Here is a 26699-nt window from a genome sequence, read left to right on the forward strand (position 1 = left end):
AGAATGTCTGGAACTCCAGTGGCCTTCTTTGATGAAGTTCTTACCTGAGTGGATTAAGGATCATGGATTTGGTTTATCCACTCATTGGTAGATGTTATAAATTCGTCAGAAGCTGCTTCTGTACTTCCTGCAGGTCTTCTCTTCTGGCTGGGTGTCAGGGTGTCAGGTGTGGGGGGCAGGGGGAGGACGGGGTAGGGCAGGTGGCTGTGTGAAAAGAACATCTTGCCTGTCTTTGGGCCTATCCTGAATCTTGCATGCCATATTCTTCACAGAGCAACCCCTCTTATCCTTCACCCCTAGCCCAACTCTGGGCTTTGTCTTTCCGGAAGTATGAAATGATTTCCTCACTACCTTGGGATCCCTTTTCTAATCGTGTAGCACAGTGTTCTAGTGACAGATGCTGCTGACCTGGTGAGGTGTTTGCAGGTCGGGCATCTGGCAGGCTTGCTCTCGGGCACTCCCCATGACTCATTACATCTCCAGGTGTGTGAGTCTCTGCCCTTTCTTCTGTCCCTTGTTTGATGACCACCCTGAGTTTTGAGAGTCAGAAGGACTTTCACTTTAAGTAGGTGAATTTAGCTCACTTCTCAGTTAGTGTATTTGGAGAGGAACCTAGTGCCTTCATTTTGAGGGCAGAAGGCTAAGGAATCCAGCCTTGTCATCAGTAACTGTAACCATATTCCTCGGCTTAGCTTCCTGATGCTGCCAATTCATGCTGGCAATATGCTGGGAAATGTTACTGTCTGACCCAACGATAGTTACCTAGCCTTTTATCTATTTATCTATCTTTTTCTTTTTCTTTAAGATTTAATTTATTTATTCATGAGAGACACACACAGAAAGGCAAAGGAAGAAGCAGGCTCCCTGTGGGGACCCTGATGCAGAACTCCATCCCAGGACCCAAGAATCACTCCCTGAGCCAAAGGCAGATGTTCAACCAGGAAACCAACCAGGCATTCCTAGCCTTTTTTATTTCTTAATTTGAGATAAAATTTTCTACAGAAAATGGCTCGTTTTCTGATATGTTTTAATGACTTGCCTGCTTTGTGTTTTTCTTTCTCAGTAATAATGCTTATACTCTCTTAAATACTTGTAAAACCACTGAATTATTTTTCTGCTTAATGAATTAAATTCGTTACATTACATAAGAAAAATCACAGTATACTGACATTTATTTATTCATATATACTTAAAGATTTTAATTTTTTTTATTATTTAAAGATTTTATTATTTATTCATGAGAGAGAGAGAGAGGCAGAGACAGAGGCAGAGAGAGAAGCCGACTCCGTGCAGGGAGCCTGGTGTGGGACTTGATCCCGGATCCCCAGGATCAGGCCCTAGACTGAAGGTGGCGCTAAACCACTGAGCCACCCGGGCTGCCCTATATTTAAAGATTTTGTTCTTAAGTAATTTCTACAACCAACATGGCACTCAAACTCAAAACCCCAAGATCAAGAGTTGCATGCTCTCCTGACTAAGCAAAGCAGGTACCCTGTGATAAACCAACGTTTAGAAATGCATTGGTTCGATTTTACAAAATACATTTTAAAACACAGGTTGATTATTTAACTAAAGGTTAAATAACTGGTTTCATAACTTAATGTTCAAAAATCTTCCAATTCTGAAAACTAGTGTTTTTTGTTTGTTTGTTTTTTGTGTGTTTGTAAGGGTTTTTTTGTTTGTTTGTTTTTAACATAGTTTTTGTCCTGGCGTCTGGGTGGCACAGTTGGTTAACTGACTGGCTTGTGATTTCAGCTCAGGTCATGATCTTAGGGTTGTGCGATGGAGCCCCACGTCGGGCTCCATGCTTATCATGAAGTCAGCTCAAGATTTTCTCTTCTTCTCCTCTGCCTCTCTGCAGTGCACATGCTTCCTCTCTCTGTAAAATAAGTCAATCTTAAAAAAAACAAAAAACAAAAAACAAAACTACTTTTTTTCTTTTATATCTATGAGGTAAGTGGTGGCTTCAGGCTCCTGTTTACTATCTTGTCTCTGCAATTACTCATGATAGGTATAGATAGTTGTTATGTCTAATAAATGAAAAGCTAAGTTGAATATAATTGTCAAAATATTTTCTCTTTCTGAACATTGGCATGTAGAGTGCTAGTAACATCTCGTTTTTCTATAGGAGAATTAAGGGCTATTATTAGGATTTTACATGATCCCCAAATGTAAGATTCAGGGGGAAGAAAGTAGGTTGAGTTTGCAAACTCAAAATTTCTGTGCTCCCCATGTAACTATTTTTTGATTTTAACATTATTGTTCCCTATGACTTTGGATCATATGAGCAACAGAGAAACCATTTAAAGTGGTATAACATTCAGCATCCCATTGGTGATGGTGGTAGATGCTGAGTGGTGAGGGAAGAATGTGAATTGTGAGTTTCTTTCCTGATCTCTAGTTAGGTTCCACTGGGGCTTACTCAGAAGTTTTCAAACAGTTGCTACATAAAGGAGTAAATATTTAGCTAATTTTTTAGCTAATGATTTTACTTAAGGCCTTTTAAATATAGACATTATAATGGATGGCATGTGCTGTCTTCCATGAAGTGAACCTTTGGGGACAGGAATCTCTATCCAAGGCTAGTTATAAAGTCCTATACCCGACCCTGCCCTGTAGGTTTAGATATAACCAGATATAATATATATTCTGAAAGGAGGGCCCAGAAGTCTCGGGAGTAATCCTTCCATGGTATTCCCTGTGGCATTTGGTGGTGCCTTCTTCTGTCTCCAGCTCTATATTTGCATGGAGGGTTCTTTCCCCTCTTCCTGCTCACTAAGATTGAAGGCTCTTTTCCATCAATCAGATGATTCTGAGGATCACACTTCCCTCAAAATGGGTTTCTAGACTAGATACTCTTTTCTAGAATATTCTGTGGTATTTTTCTTTGTCTATAAACTAGTCTGTATCCACCTTTCTTGATCCAATGATATATTTATGTTTGCTTTTCATTTCAAGAGACACGTTCCCTGGAAGTGCAGAGAATATACATACTTCACTGTCATCTTGTATGCAGGTTCTCTTTTGTTTTATTTTGGTGTTTACCCTCCCTTAGCTTCTTGTTCTTAGGTTGTATAAACTCAAAAAAGGAGAAGGGTTGTAAGCACTTCTCAGAGGTTTTTAATCCCGCCTTTGGGTGTTGTTGACCAACCTAGGTACTATTTGGGGTTCTGAGGAACTGTCTTTGACTGGACATGGTAGCGAGTACCAGGCTTTGGATGCATGCTGCGTGTTGATTTAGTCATGTCATCTAGTGGGACTGAATTCCATTGATATTTGATACTATTTTTGCATTTTAATGTGTAAGATTTTTCAAGGTGTTGGGGAGTGGACAAGACAAGGGCATCCAGAATATTGATTGTGTGAAATATTTTTTGAGAAAGGTAAATTGCTACAGCATTTTCTAAAGGTCAAGCAGTGCTTTGCAGACTAAAATGTTAACACATTCCTCGCTTTCTCCTTTTCTTCATTGTGCAGTGGGCAGGTGGCATTTGTGACTTATCAGCACCATTCTCCCACCAGCAGACAACCTCTCCCTTCACTCATTTACCCTGTGTGTCCTCCATTCTCCTGTGTTGGGTCAGGGTGGGACGAGGAACCTCCTGGTCCCCATCAGTGCATACGCCTCCCATTTCCTCACCAGGGTCTTGATAGAGGTGATTGCCACCACAAGCACTTTGGGTGCTAAGTGTACACAGGAGCTAACCATTCTAATAAGGTTATCAGGAGTAGACAGATGAGTGTGACAGAGAGGATGGATTCTAAGAGAAGGATAGCTGTGACTTTTGAATCTTTCCTTTTTTTAATTTCAAGAAATTATAAAACATGTTTGAAATTGACCATTTATCCATGCTAGTGGCATTAAGCCTATTGTGCATCCATCACCACCATCTAGCTCCACAATTATTCCATATTTCTCACCTAAAACTATGTTCCCATTAAACTCTGTCCTCAGCCTCCTGCCCATGATAACCACTATTCTCCTGCCTATTAATGTGACTATTTTGGGAACCTTATGTAAGTGGATTCATACAGTATACCCTCTATTGTGACTGGCTTATTTCATTTTGCATAATTCCCTCAAGATTCATCTGTGTTGTAACTCATGTCAGGATTTCCTTTCTTGAGGCTGAATAATAATCCATTTTTCAAAAAGATTTCATTCACTTATTTGAGAGACAGAGATTGTGTATACACAGTATGGGGAGGGGCAGAGGGAGAAGCAGACCTCCCCAGTGAGTGCAGGAGCCTGACGTGGGGCTCAATCTGAGGACCCCGAGATCATGACCTGAGCTGATGTCTGACGTTTAACCAACTGAACCATCCAAACACTCCTGAATAATATTCCAGTATGCGTGGGTGTGTGTGCGCACGTGTGTGTATGCATGCCACATTTTGTCTACTGGCAGTTGCTTCCATCTTTTGGTGATTGTGAATAATACTGCTATGAACATGAGTGGACAAGTATCTTTGTAAGACCTTGCCTTCAGTTCTTTCGGGCATATATCCAGAAGTGGAATTAGTGGATCATACCATAGTTCTGTTTAGTTTCTTTAGGAACTACTATACTGTCTTCCACAGTGGCTGCATTGTTTTCCATTCCCAGCTGTCGTGCACCAGGGGGTTTGATTGCTCCACAGCCTTGCCAACACTTGTTGTTTTGTGTCATGATTCGTAGCCATCACAGTAGGTATTGAGGTGCTTGAATCCTTTCTGTTCTTCAGTAAATGGCAGGAGCTGGCTCTGGGCCGCAGTGCCTGGCCCCCTGGAACAGTTGGGCAGCACGCTCCCAAGGACCAGGTACCCGGTGTGGCTTTGGTGCTCAGAGTGTGGCCTTTTTTGTTGGGAGTCTCCTCCTGTCGTCTTCTCTTGGCATGCTTCCTCCTTTTAATCCTACACTTGAAAATTAGATCAAACGCACCGTGTTTAGATTTATTTACAGTTTCTTAACTCCTTTCCTGTTTTCCTTTTGACAGGCTTGGCCTAAGAAGTCTTTTTCAAGTAGTAAATTAATTTAGGTGGCACGCACCCTACCTGAATTTTGTTACATGTTGGCAGTTTAGATAAATGGATATTATAATCTCAGCACATTTCTGCCCGACGCTACTGTGCCGATTTGCAAGAGTCTACAAAAGTGATAATACTCTGTCAATTTGGGTCCTCGAAGGAGAAGAAGAAAAAACAGGGCATATTTTCTTATTTGTATTTATAGGATGCCTGTGGGGACGTTGGAAATGCCATGTGGCAGTTTACATGCCTAACTACACACGAAGAAAGATAAGGAATTCAGAGGCATTTCTTGGTAGGGACGCGGAGAGCAGGCCCCGATCAGTGACTGTCAGCCTTGTTGGAGATACATCCTCTGTTGCGACCGAGGATTCCTCCCCCCTTAACTCACCATTTCGTTGAAGAATGCAGTCTATTTTTAATGACTTCATTGATTTGACGGTGGGGTTACGATGTACTTTATTTACTGCTGAAATGTTTCTTTCCCGTCAGCAGTTCATGTGAATAAATCTACTTTTTGGCACTGCTTTGATAGACTGTAAAAACTGCTTATATTTGCAGGAAAATTTGTTTTGCTATGGTATGTTTATGTACAGACTCAGTGTGACTCCCCCAATCATTTCTGTGTCACATTTGAGCTGAGAAAGAGACACATGTATGGTTGTTATCCTTGTGTACTGTATCAGAGCAGTGTAAAATAAATCCTGAGTTTCATGTCTGAGGGATCACAAAAATAGGTTTAATATTTGAAATTAATGTAAATTTTTTAGAGCTTTATTTTTTCACTAATGTGTTAGGACCCCTTGTTTTGATTTATAGTTTATATATTTTTTGAAACAATATGTAGTGTATTGTACATTCACTGTTCTAGTCTGCATATGAATTTAATATTTTATATCCAAACAAGACCCCATAAGAGGGGATCTTTATTTCCTATTGCCCAATTTATGAGCAGAGTTGAAATATACTTTGCTAATAAGTTTTCTATGAAGTTTCCTAACTTTTTCATGAAATCTATGTCATGTGTATTAAGCTTTGATTCATTATAATAAATCCAATGGGGGGCAGGGACTATGATCCATATCCCCTTCAAAAATTCATTTTATGTGAAATATTACTTCTAGAAATATCAAGTAGTACATATTTTGTTTTTACATGAAGAGAAAGGTAATTAATTTTATTTCTTAAATACTATGTTTAAATGTTGGCTAAAACTAGGAATGACCCAGCTTTTAACAACGCCAGACTAGGACACTTCTCTCTAAAGAGGCAAATAAAATCATTGACAGTACCTGCAGTATAACACCATAAACGCCAGCTTGGTGATCTCTAATTCAGATATGAATCAACAATGAAGGGCAAAAATCATGCATTAAAAAAAATAGCATTAGTGAAACTATGGGAGCGCTTATAATGCTAGTGTAGGCAAAAAAAAAAAAAAAAAAAAAAAAAGCCTCCAGAGTCGTTTTGCTTGATAGTCTCCTTAGGAAGAAATGAACTTGGAGGAAGGTAATAAGTGTCCCTCTGAGAAATGCGATGAAAAGTCTTTGGGAATTATCAGCCAAACTTAGCAGAGTCCTCTGGGGTTTCATGGGCAGTTGTGTTATAAAGGGATGTTTAATTTAAAGGAACCAAGTTGATAAGGGAGGTGGTGCAGGAAACCAAAAATGTTGAACGGGTTTTTGCTGGCCAGACAAATTGTGTGGACCAAGGGTTATTAGAGTGGGCAGTCAGGCTGCTCCTGGCCAAATGGCCACAGCTTGCCTCTCCTCGGGGGTTGGAAGGTAGGTTCTGAGTCTGCTGTTCTTTTCCCTGCTTGCAGCGAATAAATATTCTCTGTAGGTGTGGTCAACGTCTTCCTCTCTTCTTTTTCACTTGAGAAGAAAAGAGTTGCCTAGGGAAAGTTCTAGGAACCAAGGATTCACATGCCTGTGTGCCTGGGAGCAGTTGAGCACAGCCTGAATCATGCAGTTGAGCAGTCTGCTAAGTAAGGAAGGAAAGAATATCACGCACGGAGGGTTGATGTCTTTTTATGGGAGAACAAAAGAGTTTCGATTCTTTCACTTCTGGTTCAGTCTGGCCATTGTGTGGCAGAGGGGGTTTAATGAATCATTGTTTAACTAAGATCCTGCCAAGTATTTGACCATTAAATAGCCTCCAATGTGTATAGAGTTCTTCTCTGACAGACTCTTATTTGACTGTGATTAATTGGCATTGAATTGTTATTTAATTACCTCTGCAGAAATCTAAGAACAGTTTGTGTTCTGATTAAGTTATTTGATGTAAAAACACACACCGAGCTATGGAAGTCAGCTCAATCCTTTATGCACCTTGCTGCTGACAGGCCAACCTGTGTGGCTGTTCAAAGCTCATGGAATGTCGCTAAGTATCAGAAATCCAAATAAAGTCTGGGTTTCAATTCTTTTATTTTTAACCTAAGTATGTGAAGCTTTTCTTTTATGTTAAAATTCTTTTTAAGTTTTTTGTTGGACTATGTTAAACATTTTCATGAGGTGTATTGGCTTCCTCGGTTCACAATTAAAACATGTGTCCCGTGTATGCTCATGAGATGTCCAGGGGAGGAGCCCCCCAGCTGGATGCATTGATAATGAAAAGGACAGTGTCCTTGCACCTGGCCAACTGTGTGATAGGGGTGAGGTGACCATGGTGGGTGGGTGGGGCTAGAGTTCTGAGAGGTGGGAGGACCTCAAAATACAAGGGGTGAGAGATATTTGAATAGGTCAAGATTCCATGTGCAAAACAGGCAATGGCTTGGTGGCTATGAGGTTGCCTAAAGTCTGAGCTTTTTGTAACTGGAGAACGAGTAGAATTACAACACATAGAGCCTTATTTCCAGGTCTGCCGACTTTTATATGAACTTACAAAAGAAGCAATAAAATAGTTGGAAATGTTACCGTCCTTCTCCCTTTAAATAAGTAGACTCTACGTTCGCTTCCAACACGGGGTTGGAACTCATAACCCTGAGATCAAGACCTGAGCTGAGATTGTGTCAGGAGTTTAACAGACTAAGCTACCCAGGCGTCCCATCCCTCTCTGCCTGAATGATATTTTTTTCTTTCTTTCTTTACTTTTTTTTTATGGGGGGAGGGGGGGCGGTGGGAAACAAAGGTCCATTTACCCTGAACAGAGCTCAGCCAGTTTTGTGTAATATCTGTTGGCGGTTCCTGGATATTAAAATGATGCGCCGGCGAGGAGACTGGGGTGTTGGTTGATCTGTCTCCAGCACACCTTCAGTTACTTTACATAGGGTGGGTAGTGGGAGGGCCCATTGTTTTCAAGTTTAGTCATGCTCTCACGCCAGACGTTTTGCTGTCCTATTTTTGAGCATTACGAATAACCAGTGTGTGTATTGGAGATCGCAAGGGTTGATTTTGCATGCTGAGCGGTGATTTCCAATCGGGGTTTTCTCAGGGACTGGGTCTCATTCTTGTCTGTGGGCTGGTGGACTTCTTTGCTCAAGCGAAGGCTTCCTAAACAGGCCTTGCTACCACCACCTCTGTGGGAACACATCGTTGAGGTGAGACTGTTCCATGTCTTAACCCTGAGGGCTCATTCCTTCAGAGATTGGAAATAGGGACTGTGCACACAGCTTTGAAAGACAGTCGAGGCACAGTACACCAGGAAAAAAAATAACCTTCTTGGAGACTGTGTGGTGCATTCCTGTTATAGAAGAATGCATGGTTTCCTGTTCTGTTTGCTATCTGAGTCTCTTAACTCCATGGCCATTCTCCTTCCTAGAGTTCATGCTTTAGGAATCCCCGGAAATTATGCAAATCTATTGTGTGGGCTTTTTCCAGTGAAAAAGTTCCATAGCTTCCATCAGACTCACCGTCTTAGGGATTTTTCTACCTGTTGCCGACCAGTGGTCTGTACATCCCTGACCATATGTGGGCCATGAGGCCACACGTACTGTGATGTGAGGTCTGGGGTAAAGGAATTAGCCTGGTCTAGTTTTCCAACGTTTTTCTTCTCAATCCTTCGGAAATATAAAAATAATGATTACTTGCTATGGCAAAGCATTTCTGGCTACTCTAACAAAATGGTTTCCTGGGGGCAATCCTGGGGCAACCTTCAAGCTTAATCTCCTCCCATACTATTCAGCAGTTAGCGATTTGACACAACAGGTCAGGATTGGGGATGAACTGGATCCTAAGCCCCTGGACTTCCCTTATCAAGAATGTGTTTTATTAGAGCCCGTGTGCACATTCATTCTCTCACCGATTTGCCCACTTGCTACTCTCTTCGTTCAGCTTACAGTAACTTGTGTAATGTAATTTTGAGGTGGAGTTATTTGAAATGTCTCACTTTAATTATGGTTAGCTAAGAGAGGCTTCTTGGAACTCTTAATCAAGAATGATAGTCAAAGTATTTAGCATCTAGTGGAGCAGGCACTAGCTGTTTCTATCAGCCCTGCCTAGAACTTAATTGGTTCATCCTTAGTAGTACATATTTAATAGAGCTTTCAAATGTGTCCGGTCAAGTAGCTCCATGCCATGGATCTGTTGGTAAGAAATTTTCTGAATGTCCACCACACCAGTGATGAGTCCTGGCTTCCTACTTTACAGCTGAGTGTTCTTGAGTTAATTTCTTCTTGTCCCTAAGCCTCACATGCCTTGTCTGTAAAGTGCAGACTATGTGTTGCATATAGTTTTGAGATGATGTGTACAGTGTGTTTAATAGTCTCTGGCACTTACTTAGTGGTGGTCCTATGGTGGAGGTGGGTAGTGGTATTCTAGAAGCCAAGCATAAACAAACCAAAACAACCACCAGAAGTAATCTAACTACATACCTCCTTGATGTGTAGCACCAGGCATAGGGACGAGTCGGTGTGGGGGTTTGTCTGCACATGGAGATTGAAACAGAATTGGTCTTGGGGCATCTCTGTTGCACCCTTCAGACTTTTTGCCAGCCTGGGTTGGATATGTAAGATGTCCCTCCATCCTGATAGCACCAGCCTCTCCCTCTATACTTCCTCCTTACAACCATCATGGCTTTGAAGACGAGAGGCACCCATAGAAGAGAGCACTTGGACCTCTTTCTGACCACAGGGAGTTCTCCTTGGCATTCCCCAAAGACCTGGCTTTTTCCTTTCTTGCACTTAAGTGCTCTCCTATCTCAGCACACCTTAGGTCATGCTCTTTCCATCCACTAGGCAAATATTTGTCATCCTTTTGCCTTTCCCTCCTCCTAGTTGTCACACATGTCATTCCTCATACCTGGACAGTCTCCATTCTCTGCCTTCCTTCCGTGGCCATGTCTGCACCAGGAAGACCTGTCAGGCTGGCCCTGCCTAACCCTGGAACGCACATTGTCTGGTGATACTCACCGCTGCTGCCTAGCGTGTACTTCATGCCACCTCTGTCTGTGCTCGCCGCGTTCTTTGTTACTGGAGACACTACATTCACTTCTGTGTAGCGTAGTCACATGTTGCCAACGTTAAGAGTATGAAATGCCCCTGAGGGACACCAAACAGAGTTTAAATCTAAATGGCAGGGACTGAGTTAGGGATTAAAGATACTTTCACTCACTGGCTACCAGGTGGTAGAGCTACAGAGTAAGAGGATGTGGTAGCCTGGAGAAAGGAAAACTTGAATATGTATGTAGAAAAGCAGATTTTGGTCCTGCCCTTGGTGTCTCAGAGATACTGCAATTTTTACAAGTCATCGCATTTGGGTAATCTAACTGGTATCTCCCAGGTGGGGAAAGAAATGGGAAAGATCCCATTACACAAAGAGCACACATATCCTTTTGAAACCCCTTCCCCCTCAGTCTGTCAAGGTATGTCATGGAACTTTGAAATTACTATTTTTTTAAAAGATTTTTATTTATTTTTTCATGAGAGATACAGAGGGAGAGGCAGAGATACAGGCAGAGGGTGAAGCAGGCTCCATGTAGGGAGCCCAATGTGGGACTTGATGCCTAGACCCCGAGATAATGCCCTGAGCCAAAGACAGACGCTCAACCACTTAACCATCCAGGTATCCCTGAAATTACTATTTCTAATCCCTTAATTGTATGAAAGGGCAAATGACCACTGGACTTTGGCGACACAGTGTGATGATTATTCTCGAAAATTTTTCATATTGCTAAAGGAGAAGCTGGGCTCCCTGGTTAATCGACTGCATTCTCGATTCTGTCTGAACTCCCAAATGATGCAGAAATGCTGGAACGTTAGGTTTCTTCCTGCCACCACTGGTTATACTCCTTAGCTCTGTATAGCTGTGGCTTTTCCCCAGCTCTTTTGACTTCTGCCACTGGAGTGAGCAGGAAACATTTCTCAGACCTGCTCCATTTAACCTTTCTTGGCATGAAGGCAAGTACTAAGGGTGGGCAGAAGAAAACCATCAACCATAGGTAAATTGATGCCATATTTACTGTGATTAGGAAGAAAGAACCTTTGAGGGGGCTGTCTGAAGGGAACCATAGGCTTTCTCCCTCAGCGTCTGGTTAACATTACCCTCTCAGGCCTGCACACCAAATTCTGTGCTTTAAGAAAATGGGGTGGGTTACGGATGCACCTTCTGAACACTACGATTTAAATTAAATGTTGTCTCTTATGTGTTTTAACTTTTGACTTCTTAGGGGGACTTACTAGCTTTAGAGGAATTCTGTAGGCCTAGGTCATGGTTGGGGCAGAACTTCTCAGTATCTGATTACCTGTCACATTAGTATCTGTGCCTTGCATTTCCGATCCTGTCTGTGCGTTCCTTCCAGGCTACTTACCTTCTCTCCATTGCCTGCTTCCTCATCCTCACATGGTCTGCGTCTGCTCCAGCCTCCTCCCTGGCTGCCACCCTCTCAGCACTAGAGACTGCTGTCCCCCTTTCCTCTATTACCTCTGAGACACTAGGTCTCCCTGTTTTCTAGTGCTTTCTTGTTGTCACATCAGCTTCTGTTAATTGCTGTACCAGTTTTGGGAAACTCAGTCTGCAAGTGGAAATTTCAGGCAGCCTTTGAAGGAGCATAGGCACATCGATTCAACAACAGCACAGGGAAAGTGACAAGTTGGACAAAACAGACACTTCATGTTGCAACATGAATTTCTGCAGTTGGGCAAACACTGCCAAAAAACTGTACGAAATATCAAAACTAGAAATAGGGACTGAAATTTGAAAACAAACCATTTATTCCTTATAGCAGAAGGGCTTGTTTTATTTATTCATTCAGAATGGGTTTGAGCTTGCTTGATTTTTCTTTTCTTTTCTCTTTTCTCTTTTCTCTTTTCTCTTTTCTCTTTTTTCTCTTTTCTTTTCTTTTCTTTTCTCTTTCGATTTGTATTTATTCATGAGAGAGGCAGAGATCTGGGCAGAGGGAGAAGCAAGCTCCCTGTGGGGAGCCTGATACAGGACTCGATCCCAGGACCCCGGATCATGAGCCAAAGGCAGATACTCAACCTCTGAGCCACCCAGGTGTGTTTTTGAGCACCTTCTATGTGCTAGGCGAGTTGGTCAGGCCCTAGGGAAACATCACTGAAGAAAATAGCATCCCTGTCCTGCCAGTGCCTATATTCTAATTTAATTTGTGTGTGTTGAAAGAGAAACAAATGGTCTTTAGCTTTTAGAAGTAAGAAAGGGAATTTAAAAAGGCAGTGATTACATGTGTAAAGGTGAGAAGATTATTTTACAGGTTCCTGAGACAGAACATGATCAGTACCTTGCTTAATCCTTCCTTATTACTCAGAGTGTGATCCCTGGACCTGTTAGAACCCAGGATATTAGGCGGCACTCAGAGCTCCTGAGAATATACATTTTCATCAGGTTTTTGGGAGATTGGTGCATTGCTTTTACGAGTTTTGGGCTATTTCCCATCTAATGCCACTTACTCAGTAGCCCTCTAGTCCTGCTGCGTTTGCTCATGTGTATACAGCACAGAGAAGACTAGAGCTTGGTGGTCAAAATGAACCTTTCCAATCATGTCTGCCTGATTGACATTCAGGAAGATGTCATTGAGTAGTTTCCAGGTCTCACAAACTCTGTTTTGTAAGAACTATTTCTTATATATATATATATATATATTTTTACAGATTTTGTTTATGTTTTTGTATAGGAGTCCATCTTTAAAGAAAAAGTGGGAAAGCCAATGGGTTTATGATATTTTATTAGCAAATCCATTTTGAGTTCCCCCTGGGCACTTGACATTTTATTATATAAGTTGTGTGTGAAATGTGGTTTATGTTTAAAGAGAGTGTATAACATAGTTGTGAATGTAGGAGTAATATACTTGAAAAGTAGTTAAAGCACTGAATGGATTTATGAGATATTCTGAGAGTATACCCAGACTCTGGGGGGATCCTGAGGGAAGCAAGCTGAAAGAGTCTCTCATCAAATAAAGTGTCAGAAAAATTGTGCCTAAGACCATGAAAATTGCGTATGTGTTTGCTGAGAGTAACCCTGTTTAGTTGCAGAGTCTCCACAGTCCTCATCACTATAAGGGAAAGTGGAGGTTAGAGGCATGCTCTGCACAACAGCAAAATGTGTCAGCTGAAAGCACAATATTGGAAAACTATAGTGTGTTAGGGTGTAGGAGTGCATCTCACGTAACCTCAAGTATCCCCAAAGGACCCTGCTATGTTTAGAAACAAATGCTCAGAATATTACTTCTGGATTGTCAAGAAAAGATGTATTTATGCTCTGTATCTTTTGTTTAAAAAGATAAGAACTCTATAGTTCACATGAAAAAGGTTCTGCCAAAATGATTTCGATTAAAAAAACTTCTGTTACCTACAAGGGTAATTAGTAATTGTAAGTTGACAAAGTAACTTGACAAAATCTATCATTTCCCTGACTAATCTTAATAAGTGAGTCTCTTGTTGGATCTGTGGTGATAGCTCTAGTCAGGGCATTTGGCATGAAAATGGAATCTATTCAAGTTAGGTCAGATGAGGAAGGTTTGATTGAAGGGAAGCAGCATTCTATGGAGCCATACATAGCAGAGCCCGCTTCTCCAGAAGCCGTAGCTGGGCTTTTTATCATGGCGCTCCTGCATGTACCCAGATCCCTCTTCTTGGATGGGGAGTCTTTTTCCACTTTCCTGCTACTCTCTGACCTCATAGTTCTTGAGAGGAAACTTCTAAATGACTTGGAAGCTGGTCAGTTGCTTGGTCACCCCATGCCTCTTTGATCTGCTAGCTGTGGCCAGGCCTATGCCTGTTTCCTTTATCTCCCAAGGCTGTCTGATAAAGATGGAGGAGGTTGAGTGAGTGGCACATACCTGAGAGCTGTATTTGTCAGCAACAGTCTTATGGAAGTGAAAAGGCTGAGAATTCTGGGTAGATGGGATTGAACAGGGATGGACAGCCTTCTTGGTGAGTGAATGGGAGAGAGAGAGGAGGCCTCCATGAGAATAAGGATCCAGCCAGCAGTGATGCACAGGTCAGGTAGGTACCTCTCTTCTGTGTCTTCTCATCGCTGTTACTTAAAGTTTTATGGATTGGATTTGACAGATAAAGAATGAAGGATATACGTGAAATTTTTTTAAGTGCAAAGTCTTGGGAGTATTTTATCTGAAGTAAAAAATCAAAATGACTTACAAGATTTCATCTTGGGTATTGTGGTACAGGTGTAAGGTAAAGTTGGAGAAGTTGGACATGAGTATTTGCAGGCCAATCTCAAAGACTTTTGTTTAGTTAAGATTTGTCAAGCTTCAGATGTTTCTTAGGGATAGCCAAGTGCCCAAGAAACCCTGGGAGATCAGGAGTAGACAGAAAATTTGGCATGTATATGCAAAGAGTGAGTCATTAGAAGGAAAGTGAGCAGAGTTTCCTTGGACAAATTGCTGATGGTTCTAGCCTGAGAAGAGAAAGTAGACTTTCTCATGTCTTCTTTTTCTGCTGTGTGCAAATACCAGGTTGGCTTGCCAGTAACACCTGCCGCTTATGGAATATTACTGCATCATCCTGAGAGAGGCTGGACCATGGATCTTCTTGTGTCTCACAAGGAGCTTGATCTAATGGGATTTGAACATTTCTTTTAGCATCAGAACACTCTCTTCAAAGGCCACCTCTGTCTGACCCTCTAGAGGGAGGAAGCCTGTTTAGGGAGGGCACTGGGGAAGGGACCAAGAAGCTCAGAGTGAAGGGTGAAGGGTTGGGTGTCTGGTGCTGAGTGAGGTTGCCTTCCACTTTTTCTAGGCACCCCTATAGAATCGTAGAATCTTGACAAGGTTTGGAAATTACTAGCCCTGATTACCTTTCGTGTTTCCTTAAAGCTCTGTAATCCCCTGATGATGATGATGAGGACAACCCCTTGCACCGGTGTGCCATCACACCACATAGAGGGTGCCATTGTAAGGACAGTCTGCTTTAGCCACAATGTTCTTCGATCCTGTGACATAAGGGAAACAAGTATATCACATACTGTTTTCAGGCTAGGGATTGGGTATAAATGGGCATTTGATGAGTTGTGTGAAGAGCTCTTGCTACTGAGTGTCAGAGGAGGACAACAATCTTGGTGGTTTCTTACCGATGCTTTCCTAATTCCTGCTGCTCTATTCCATGACATTCTTTGATGAGCCACCGTGTCTGACCTATTCTGACATCAGTGGTGACGGCTACATTGAACTCCGAAATCTTATGCTGAACTGGTTTTGTAGGATGATGCAGAAAATCCATGCTCCTCCAGCTCCCTCATGCCGCACAGTGATTTTTTCATCCTGGTGACCATCTCTGAGCTCCCCTGAATACCTTCTCGTTTTAATCAGTCATTACCCCATCACATGGCATTGACCCTGGAAGGTACAAGTCCATTCTCTCTGCCCTTTTGGAGAGACTATCCTCTTTTGGACAGGTTGTTTGGTTCCTTTTTTTTTTTTTTCTTCAAAGATTTTATTTATTCATAGAGACAGAGAGAGAGAGAGAGAGGCAGAGACACAGGCAGAGGGAGAAGCAGGCTCCATGCAGGGAGCCTGACGTGGGACTCGATCCCAGGTCCCAGGATCACGCCCCGGGCTGCAGGCAGTGCTAGACCGCTGCGGCACTGGGGCTGCCCAGGTTGTTTGGTTCTACATCCCACTTACCACTAGGAGAGTGGTTCTTTTACTTCTCCTCACCAACCAGACCCTCCACACTCCAAAATACCCAGAAACTGGTCCAGATCCCGCATTCCTGGCTTCTAACTGTACAGAGCTATCAAACCAGTGACCCATTCATATCAAAAGAATTAGGTTCTAGAATCTTCCATGAAGGTAACCATGAGCACATAGCAAGAAGTTCCTAATATATAAGAGTTCATGAAACACATCCACTTTCACCTGTAGGTAAGGTGTGGCATGGCCTTTTGTGCTGGTACCCAAGACCATTTCTGTGCTAAATGGAGTTCAGAAGGAAACAACTACTGACACACTATAGCATAGAAGGACCTCAGAAATGTTGGGCTAAGTCAAAGAATTCAGACACAAGAGTCTACATACGGTATGATTCCATTTGTATGAAATGTCTCAAAAAGGGGCAAGTTTATAGAAAAATAATGTAGATTAGCTGTTGCCTTAGGCTGAGAATGGGAACAGGATGTCACTGAAAATGGCATGAGACATCTTACGAGGAGGAACAAAACTGTCTTAGAGCTGGTATTTGATGGCAGTTTGTCAATCAGTAGCGTTACTTAAATTCATTGAATTGTATGGCTGAAATGGGTGAGTATTTAAGATACAAAGTTATATGCCTCAATAAAAATAAACCTTAGTATTTTATGATATGCAAACATGCCTCCTTTTTTCTTTTTTTAAAAAAAGAATTGGATCCACATTAGACATGGGAGCTTCTTCCAAGTTTCATGTTGTAGCTTGGTTGTAAGAAGTAGAGAAATCCTACATATGAGAGAGAGGGCAGAGCATGGACTGACCAGTGATTGACTCTAGCTCAAATTACACAATCTGTTCTTTAAGATTTTATTTAATTATTTGAGAGACTGTGAATGAGATAGAGCACGGGGCGGGTGAGGGAGGAGCAGAGGGAAAGGGAGAGGCAGACTGCCACCCAAGCAGAGAGCCCAACTTGGGGCTCGATCCCAGGACCCTCGTATCATGAGCCAAAGTCAGAGCCAACCATGTGGGGCACACCCCACCCCTTTCTTTTTTCCACATGTAATGCATAGTCACTATAGAAAAAGAGTATTGATTAAAAAAAATTAAAATTACACCTAATGTATTATAGACCTGTTTCAGTCTTAATGTTCATGTTCTTCTCACTTCTCAAATAACCCGCATTGAACATTGTTGATCATTTATTAGCTCCTTGGCATAGATCCCTGGAATTTCCGGGTCATACGGGCTGTGATCCTAATGTTTATGTATACTATTCCAGTTGTTCCCAGAACTCTACATCAACCCGTGCAATGTGAGTTTTCATTATATGTGGCTCTAAAATGTGATCTGGCAGCCGGAATTGATTGTGCTTGGTGGTCTCATGATTGGTTAAATATCCTGTGCAGGATAGGGATCGTGTGTTGTGGCTCTACCCCGAGGTGATCAAAATGATGCCTGTGCTGTAATTTTAATCCCAGAAATAAAGGCATCCTGGAGACTGACCATCTGAGTCTGGACAGATGGCAGTGGCCAAGGTAGGGTACTGTGCCTTCTCAGGGATAATTGAGGCCCCACCAGCTAACTGCATGCGAGAAGTCTGGCAAGGATATGATTAACTTTCTTCAAGCATTGGATGGGCTCTCACATCAGGAGAAATTAGATTTACTCCGTGTACTTGGTTGTAAGAGCAGAATAAGCAGAGGGTTGCATGTTCTAGGAAGGCAAGATTCGGTGTAATGTAAGAAAGGCCTGCCTAACAGAATAGTCTGAAAGTGGATTGGGCTCCCACTTCTATGTCCCCGGAGATGTTCCATTTGGATGAACAGGCATGGCATGTGTTTAGTGAAGGGAATGCATCATTTGATTTGGGGACCTTTGAGGAAATTTCATACCTATGGGGCCATGAACTTGAAATCACAGTTCTCACTGTAACTAAGTCTGTGGCAGAGACTTAGTTGTTTCTTGGGGCCAGAAAGTAACTTCTTGGCTCTTCTAATCTCACATTTTCTGCACTCCCCGGGTTAGTGACAGTTTAGGTTTTTGACAGTCTTTGACATTCAGGTCAATTATTATAGTAGCTGTGTGGAGAGATGGTTTTCTCAGTTGTGTGTTTTCCTTGTATTTTTTGCTGTTTGCCAACCCATGGGTATTTTAGACTTTAAGACCCCTGCATCTGATAGAAGGTAAAAAGGATGGGTTTCAGATATCATCACTGTGTAGCCTTTTCACCTTTAAAAAAAAAAAAAAAAAAAAAAGAGCCCAAAAGTGAATGTTGGTCTCAGTATTATGTAAGCTGAACCATACTTTGCAGTGTTCTGAATCCTGACTATGTTGAAAAGTCCTTTTCCATTGAAGAAATAAATGTTTAAAGTATGTCTTTTAATATTTCTTGATGCATATTTTCCTTATTTTGGTCTTGATACTTGGAAGATAAGAAATAACGAGGTAGTTCACAAAGTCTGTAAGAATATGTGGAAAATTGCCCATCTGATTTTAGTGTTTCTAAGGCACATCTGTTTAACCGCCTAACCTTTTGCCCCTCAGATTGTGGTGTGTGGAACAGCAGAGAGGACACCACCTGGGAGCTTGGTAAAAATGCAGAATTTCAAGCCCCAGTCTCAAGCTACCGAACTTACATGTTACCAGGTTGACCTTCTGACAGGGCCTGGTAGACAGACTTTGCCAGGAGACTAGTTCAGATCCTGTGGGCAATAGTAGTGATCTCACCTTGGTGTTTTGTTTTGAGCACCTGCTAATGTACCTGGCATTGTGACTGGGTTCTTTCTCATGCATGAGCCCATGTAATCCTCAGAATCACCCTCTCAAGGAGGTATTATTAGAGGCTCAGAAAAGCTGTCACTCAACCTGCCAAAAGTGTCACTATAAGAAGACAGTTTCTGGGGTCTGTATCTCCTGAGTCAGAGAAGTGGAGGCCCTGGTTGTCATGTGTCGCCAAGCATGGAAGCCTCCAGTTCCTCCACCTCTTTGCCTGAGCAACCCTGAGCTTCTGGCAGTAGTTAGTTGCTCAGCTGCCAGCCTCTGGCCATTCACGATCTAGTAGGGGCTTGGTATGGAGGGCCTCAGGAGGAAGTCACCTGTGACTGACGTTGGGAAGAGTTGTAGAGGCCCCACATCTCACCTGCAGGCATGATTCCTGAAGCCTCCACTACAAAAGGAACTTCAGGGGCAAGTCAAACACATTTCTCAGGAGTTGCTTATACTAATATAGTCTGTTTATGTGTAGCTTCAATTTCTTTGAATTCTGTCTTCTAAAAACTAGATATTTATTACAAATCTGTTCTCACTTTCTGTTTTCAAATCCTTTAGGATGTACTGTTCTCTTGGATTCTACAAAGGGATATACAGTATGTAATAAATGATCTTTTTAAAAAATCTAATATTTCATTTATTTATTTTGAGAGAGAGAGAGAGGGAGAGAGCGAGCACCAAGGGAGGGGAGAGGCAGAGGAAGGGGCAGAAGCAGTCTCCCCAGTGAGCAGAGAGCCTGACCTATGGGGTTCCATCCCAGGACCCTGGGATAATGACTTGAGTCAAAGGCAGATGCTTTAGTGACTGAGGCACCCAGGCTCCCCAGGAAATGATCTTTGCTTATTAGGTAATGTTTCTGTTTTCTTGCCTGCATTCCTCTGGTTCTGTTGGATATTTAAGAATGAGTCTGTTTTTCACAGTTGGTTGTACTGCAATAGATAGTGGTTTATTACCCCGTTTGTAAACTTGCAACTTGGAAGAGGCAGGATTCCAAAATTTTTCAAAATGTAAGGTGCTGTGAATCATCGTGAGGCCAAAAAGAGAGGTTATGATTACATTTTATTTAATAAGTACCAGGCAGTAAAATTTTGATAACTGAAGCAAAATTATTATGACAATTTGGATCAATTTATGTATTTTGCAATTGTTTGTTTGCCAATCCAGCCTCCCTTTGGGCGTCCTAGATGGCATTTAAAAGGAGAGCAGGTTCTAAAATCCAGCAGCGGTTCCCAATACTGCCACAAGACCTTTTGTACCTCCATTTTATTAAAAATTTGAGTCAAATTTCAACTCCCTGCCTGCTGCCATTTGGTGGTATTTTTGCTTCTTTCTAGTTATCATTCTGTTTTCTTTTTCTTTACACTGACATCAGCTTATTTCGTATGAATGCGTAATAGATTAAATACATATGCATTTAAAATATTGTTTTGATTTGTCTGTAAATTGTTTCACTTAAAGTAGGCCTATCTGGGGAAATGAGTAATCTCTCATATCCTGTTCTTGCAGGAAGAATTTTAAATCGTTTCTCCAAAGACATTGGGCACATGGATGACTTGCTACCCCTGACGTTTCTAGATTTCCTCCAGGTAAGGTCACAGTGATGCCAGGTTCTCAGATGGAAAACTGCACTTCCTGTTCTTTCAAGTCCTTCCCATGGGGGCTGAGGGTGGGCCCCTAGGCCTGACAATGTCATGTTATCTTAGTAAAGGCCTTGTTTGTAAGAGAAAGGTGTGGCTCTGATTTGGAGGCTAAGTTAACATGAGTAATACCTGAAGTGTAGGAGTGGCTACGCAGTCATGTCAAGGTTGGTTCGAAGCAGCTACATGCTGGGTAAGTGGTTCTCCATCTGCCTTCCAGGTATCTGGCATGAATTTCACTTTACCGTGAGCACATTTCATAATATAGAAACAATCACCTCTCACGGAAAGATAGCCCAGATTAACTAAATTATGCATTGTATTACCACAAAGGACAAATATTTACTGCACCATTTTGGGGGATAAAACCAGGTGTGGTTACTAACAAAGAAAAGATTAGCAATAATAAGGTGAAAATAATACTTTGTTTGCAAGGACAATAGAGAGCGGTTATTGCAGATACAAAGCCTTTAAAGGCAAGTACATTTAAGCCAATAATTTGAGTGGAAGATCAAAGTCACCTCAGAAAATGTCTTTTTTGTTTTTTTAAGGCAGCTTTTCTTTCACACGTTGATTGCTCTAAATCTTAAGGGTGTGTGTGTGTGTGTGTGTGTGTGAGAGAGTGAAATACAACAATCCCACAAATACCTTCTATATAGCATTTGTTTTGTTTGTGAACTTGAGGTTCAGAGAAGTGATATTGGGTCATATCATGCCTCATCTGCTCACTCAGTACTGTGGCACACGTGGGATGCTTTTTAAAAATTTATTTATTCATGAGAGACACACAGAGAGGCAGAGACATAGGCAGAGGGAGAAGCAGGCTCCCTGCAGGGAGGGAGCTCAATGCGGGACTCGAGGATCACGCCCTGAGCTGAGGGCAGACCCTCAACCACTGAGCCACCCAGGCATCCCCATGGGATGCTTCGTATGCTGTTTACTTCTGCCCACTCTTCAGTGATTCAGGCGGGGGAAGTTTCTTTTTTTCCAAGTGGGTTTTTCTTTTTCTTTTTCTTTTTTTTTTTTTTTAGATGATATTCTAAGATCTCTGCTGCTGTTGCTAATACTTTCTGAATTTGTGTTTTACTCTCCTTTAGTAGTCTAATCATGAACTCATTGTATGGCCTGGAAGTAGAAATGCTGCCACTGGGGTCTGTGATTATGTCTTCCTTCTGATGTGTCCTTCCCCGCCCCCATTCAATGCCCAGATGCACTTCAAGTTGAAAACGTAGGGACTTTTCTGGAGCCACTGTTATAAATGGAGCCAGAATTACTTAATTTGAAAAATTAGCTGTGTCATAAAAATCACTACTGGGCCTGAAATGACCACATCATTTCTGTGAGTCACTCAGAAATGCAGCAGTGAGTATCTGACTGCAAACAGTGTAGCCCCTGGGCAAAGGCATGCATTGTTACTAACATGAATTAAACAGAGATATGGAGGAAGAGTACTTTTACTGCGAAGATCTGATTTTTCCGTTCCTCTTATGCAAACGTATTTTATAAATGTGTCCTGCTGGGTTTTGCTATGTAATTTATCCCCAAGAAACAATCCTTTGCCAAAACATTGTCACATTTTCCCTGTGATAGCTCATTACATTGACAAGATTTGGGAGAAAGGTTCTGTTTCTTCACAAGTGCTAGTTCAGCAGAGGTTGAGTTTCCAAAGTGGCTGGCACACTGTGTGTTCTGCACATAGTCAGCCATCGTAATTGGAATGGTCTGCCTATCTTTTGCATGATGTGTGGAGACACAGGGCTAGAAACTACTTGAATTCTTTATAAAACATTCTCAGCAGCCCAGGGAGAGAAAATCCTAGTATAGCTGCACTTCTCTTTAACCGGAGAGACAAGGGCCTTTTTATTATGTGCTCACTTAATCTTGGTGTGACTTATCATCCTGGAATACGGGTAGTCCCAATTAGCTGATTTCTTGACTCTTAATAGCTGAGGTAAATCTCGATTTTATTGTCTCCAAGAATGGAGTTTTGTCTCAAGGATAACTCAGTTATCAATTATGATAAAGATCTATTGTCACTTGTTTTGTTTGCAGGTGTCTTTAATAAGCCTTTCCATAATCCCTTCAGGAAGAAATATTTTCTCCTTTTAAAAATAGTATTTTCTAAATAGAAAAGCTCTGATCCCTGCCATTGTTGTTGATTCTTTGAGGGACATTTCCCAACATTCATTGTTTAAATGGTTGTCAGGAGGAATCAAGGGAAACTTCATAAACAATGCAGTAACTGGTTCATCTTACTTTGTGCGTAGAAGCCTTTCTACAGGAGGATTTGCATGCGATGAGTAGGCTTTTGACTGAGGTATCACTGGGATCATTTTGAAGTATTTGGGCCTGTTGCTATATTAGCAAGTGAAGATTTTTATTAATGCCACAAAAATGAATTTAACCTGCCCTCAAATAAAGGCCAACAAATACCAAAATGTAAATTGATTTTTTTTTTTTTTTTTTTAAGTTGGATAGGACACTGTAAGGATAAAAACAACCCGGTGGTGTTCTGGGACTCTTAATGGAATCATGTAAACTTAAAATAAACACTATTATGGTAAGCACATAGAATGAAAACTAATTTTCCAAATCAAATACATTATATTCAATTCATTTTCCCCAATCAACCAAATGTTTAAAACCTGTTAGTTATAACAGCAATCTTCTGGAAATTAATTAGAAGCCTATTAGCTCTGCTAGCTGAGCCGAATGAAGAGGGTTGCTTGTTACATTTCTAAATAGGCTCCTGAATTAAAGCAAAGCAAGGTCAAAATGACAATCAGCTCCACTCACACCTCCTGGCTTTGCTTAAGTAGTTGATCTAGCTTTTGTTTGCCTTTTTAAAGGTGGGTGGGTGTTAATTTTTTTTAAAAAGAAAATTTTACATACTTTGACTCAGTCTTATAATACATGTAAGAGTTTTAACTAGTCAGGGGAAACATGCAGGTCTCAAGAATATTACCCGTGTGAACAATAGTATCTCCTCAGTTACTCTGGGATCTGAGATGGGAATGACTTTCAGACCTAGTGATCAGTTCATGAGCTCTTCTCCAGAGTTTTGTTCACCCTTTTCACTATGGCTTTAGGACATTTCCTTGTTGCCTTTGTTTCTGATGTCAATAGCAAAAGCTACTATTGACATCGGGAGGCCCCCAGTTAGAATGTCTAACATCAGATTCTTTGGTTAAGAACGCTCTGACTCTAGCAACTCCTCCTATGCGCAGAGTAGCTCAGAACTTGAGCCTTTCCAAAGGTAACAGGTGAGTTTCATTGAAACGGTTGAGTTTTAAAAGGACTGGGAATTTCCTTATCAAGAAGTTACCCTTTTATTATCTTGTAGGAGATGAGCCCTTTCCCAATCTCCATATCCTTTACATCTAGTATTGCTGAGCCAGAAAGAACTTGGCAGAATTTATAGAGTAATGAATGGAATGCAAACCGAAATCCAAAACTCATATACCTTCATGAATTGAGAGCTAAGTTTTCCCCTCATCAGAATATTCAAATTAAGACCATCTCCTATAATGTTTTTCTCCTTACTAAAGATATGCATATGGCCATGCCTTTTTGGGAGAGTTAAAATAAAATAGATACTGAAATAATGTGACTACATTTGTCCATGTGAACTTTTTAATCCAGATTATGCATGTTTGATCACTTTTTCTGTAAGACAATAGTAGTTTTTTCCCTTTTGTAAGCAAGAGTTTAGAAATGTGAATCATTGGGTTAGAAGCTAATTGTTTTTTCAATTGAGTCTGAAGCTGAGAAATTGAGGAGAGACCTGAGAAACAGAATCTTACATTTGATGCATAATGACTGGAGTCTGTAATACTCTGTAGATGCAATTCAGATATCAGGGACAGCTTTTATTGCTCCATCGACTAAATGATGGAGAGAAGAAAATTCTGTTCAAAACCTGACTAGATAGACTGGTCATGTTGACCTTGAACAAGGATTTGTATTTGTGTAAATATATGGTGTTTTCGTTTTTTTTTTTTTTTTTAGTTTTTGGATAGTTAGCTATTCCTAATCCTGCTAATGGAAGACTGTGACACAGCGAATTTTGAAAATATGTATCATTTTCTCTTGCCCTGCGTTAAATGAGAAATCCCACAGAGCTGTGGGGCACAAGTGCGGGGTTTGCAAACCTGTGCTCACATAGGTGAAGAGCAGTTGTGAATGAAGAAAGATCCATGTTTGACCAGCGAGGCATTTTGGAAGTATGGGCCAGCAGCAAGGGAAATTTCTGAATATGTCCTAGGAAATAAAGAATTTATACAATACAAAATAACAACAGGCTGCAGGTTACCTCAGGGTTGCCCTGGGCTTATCAGATAAGTTAGCCAGTGGCTGGCAGTGCACATCTGGCTTATCAGTGTTGTTCAGACATGTTTTGTTTATTTGCTTTCACAAAAATCTGAACAGCTTTGAGTGTTAACGATATATTTAAAACCAAGTCATCTATCAGGCTCAGGTGCAGTTCTTCACATGTGAAAACTAAACATCTTTGTGAAAATAGGGTTGGAAATACAAATAGTATCACAATTTTCATCTGGACCTCAGAGGTGAGAAATCAATGATTGGGGAATTCTTTGAATAGGTCTTTGGCCTTCAAAACATGTTGAATTTGAGTAAACAAAGAAACAAAAACATAGACGTAGTAATTAAAATTCAAATTTTTAAGAGGTTGGCTGATTTCCTGATGCCATAGCATAAATCCCAGCAGCCTAACTAAATCTAGCCTTTAAATTTCTTAAAATAACGATTGATTTAATTTATAAAGATAGCATGCTAGTGTAATATTTGTAATGTTTTGATAACATTTAAGTTTTAGCGAATGATTAAAATGAACTCTAGTGATTAATTTTAATTACACAGGTATATTTTACTAGTATTTGTGCAGATCTATTGTTTCATGAATGTATTTGCAACTAGATAATGGAAAATACCCACATTGCTTCCAAAAGGGAGACATTGTATTATAACGTATCTGTGGTATGTAGACTTCTGTTCTACCAATATTTCCAGTCCATCTTTTATTGAGCACCTACCATATGCTGGGATGAGGGATGAGTGAGATGGAGCCTATATCTTCCTTCATTTGACCAAGCACTTAGTGTGTCTTGCATGCTTGTCACCATGCTGGGTTTGGTCGTGGAGTTGAATAACATTTAGTTCCTGGTCTTCCATGAGGCACACTCTTGGGAGAGAGATGGTCAGCGAGTTTTATTTCACTTATCATGGGTACCTTCTGGGACCTCCAGGTGGAGGAATCCTGCAGGCAGTTAGGAATGTGAGCATAGGATGAGTGTAGAGCCTGCATATTCTTCACTGAGCAGATGATCAGTGATGGTGTGAAGACGGTTAAGATTGCTCAGAGAAAGGGAAGCATTTTTAGATGCCAAGAACAGAACTTTATGGAATTCTTCATATTGAAAGAGAAAGCAGAGAGAAGAGAAGGCGAGTAGATGAGACCTAGAATGAATAGCAAGGAAGACAGGAGGAAAATCGGAGTTGAAAAACCAAAGGAGGATGAATGTGTTAAATGCAGAAGAGGAGGTGAGGAAGCAGTAAACTGTCAGGTTGGATTTGATGATTTAGGAGTCCACTGAGCAGCTAGAGCAGGTTTTGGATAAGAGTCCAGATTGCAGAGACTGATAGATGAGAGCAATTCATCCTTTGCCAGATTGGGGATGCTAATTTTGCAGAGTGCCCCAGAAGAAGTACTGGAAGGCAAGCTAAGCTGTTAGATCCTAGAGGTCAACTGAGCATTCAGGAATTGCCTCTGGAAGCCCGAGTTCCTACGTGGGCACTGCCATCAGCTGGGAGTGAGCTCAGGAAGGGAAAGATTCTGCTTAGTTTTGTTTTCAAGGATAAAATCAGTGCCACCTGTGTTCGGCTCTTTTCTAATGGTTCTGTTCATCCTTGATATATCTGATAAGCGTTGAAAGATACTTGATCATTGTAATAAATTTTATTACTTTTAAGTGTTTATGCTGTATCCTCTTCCTCAGCGAATTCCTTCTCATTGCCTTAAATGAGAACTTAGATAATTCTACATTTTGTAATTATAAAAAAGACCCTCCTTTTATTATTTCTTTGTTTCTGCTGTCTTTGTCTCATGAATACTGTGGCGCATAGATTAACCTGCCTATGATCCTCTGAGATCAGCAGATCTCTTTGTTCTTTGCTTTCAAATGCCAGTACCTTTGCTTATTTTAGAACTTAATTTATTTTCTTCTC

At 41.2% G+C, this 26699-nt stretch overlaps 1 protein-coding gene and 1 long non-coding RNA gene across 3 annotated transcripts in view; one reads left to right on the forward strand and one right to left on the reverse strand.

Annotated features, from left to right (window-relative positions):
* Window positions 1-26699, forward strand: part of ABCC4 (ATP binding cassette subfamily C member 4 (PEL blood group)) — a 246477-nt gene that overhangs the window by 140723 nt on the left and 79055 nt on the right. Inside the window, exon 20 of the mRNA XM_077855182.1 lies at window positions 20323-20402. Within this exon, the coding sequence (XP_077711308.1) occupies window positions 20323-20402 (80 nt within the window). The remainder of the gene's footprint in view (window positions 1-20322; window positions 20403-26699) is intronic.
* LOC144287821 (uncharacterized) lies at window positions 10902-16182 on the reverse strand. 2 transcript variants are annotated; one of them, XR_013355571.1, is made up of 3 exons: window positions 15489-16032; window positions 15216-15350; window positions 10902-14973 (listed from the first exon to the last, which is right to left on the reverse strand). It is a non-coding gene; the product is annotated as an uncharacterized LOC144287821 (long non-coding RNA). The 2 variants fall into 2 exon arrangements; XR_013355570.1 differs by lacking the exon at window positions 15489-16032 and adding an exon at window positions 16042-16182 and having other exon boundaries at window positions 10903-14973.

Source organism: Canis aureus, chromosome 17, assembly GCF_053574225.1.
Source record: "Canis aureus isolate CA01 chromosome 17, VMU_Caureus_v.1.0, whole genome shotgun sequence".
In the NCBI taxonomy this organism is placed as follows: Eukaryota; Metazoa; Chordata; class Mammalia; order Carnivora; family Canidae; genus Canis; species Canis aureus.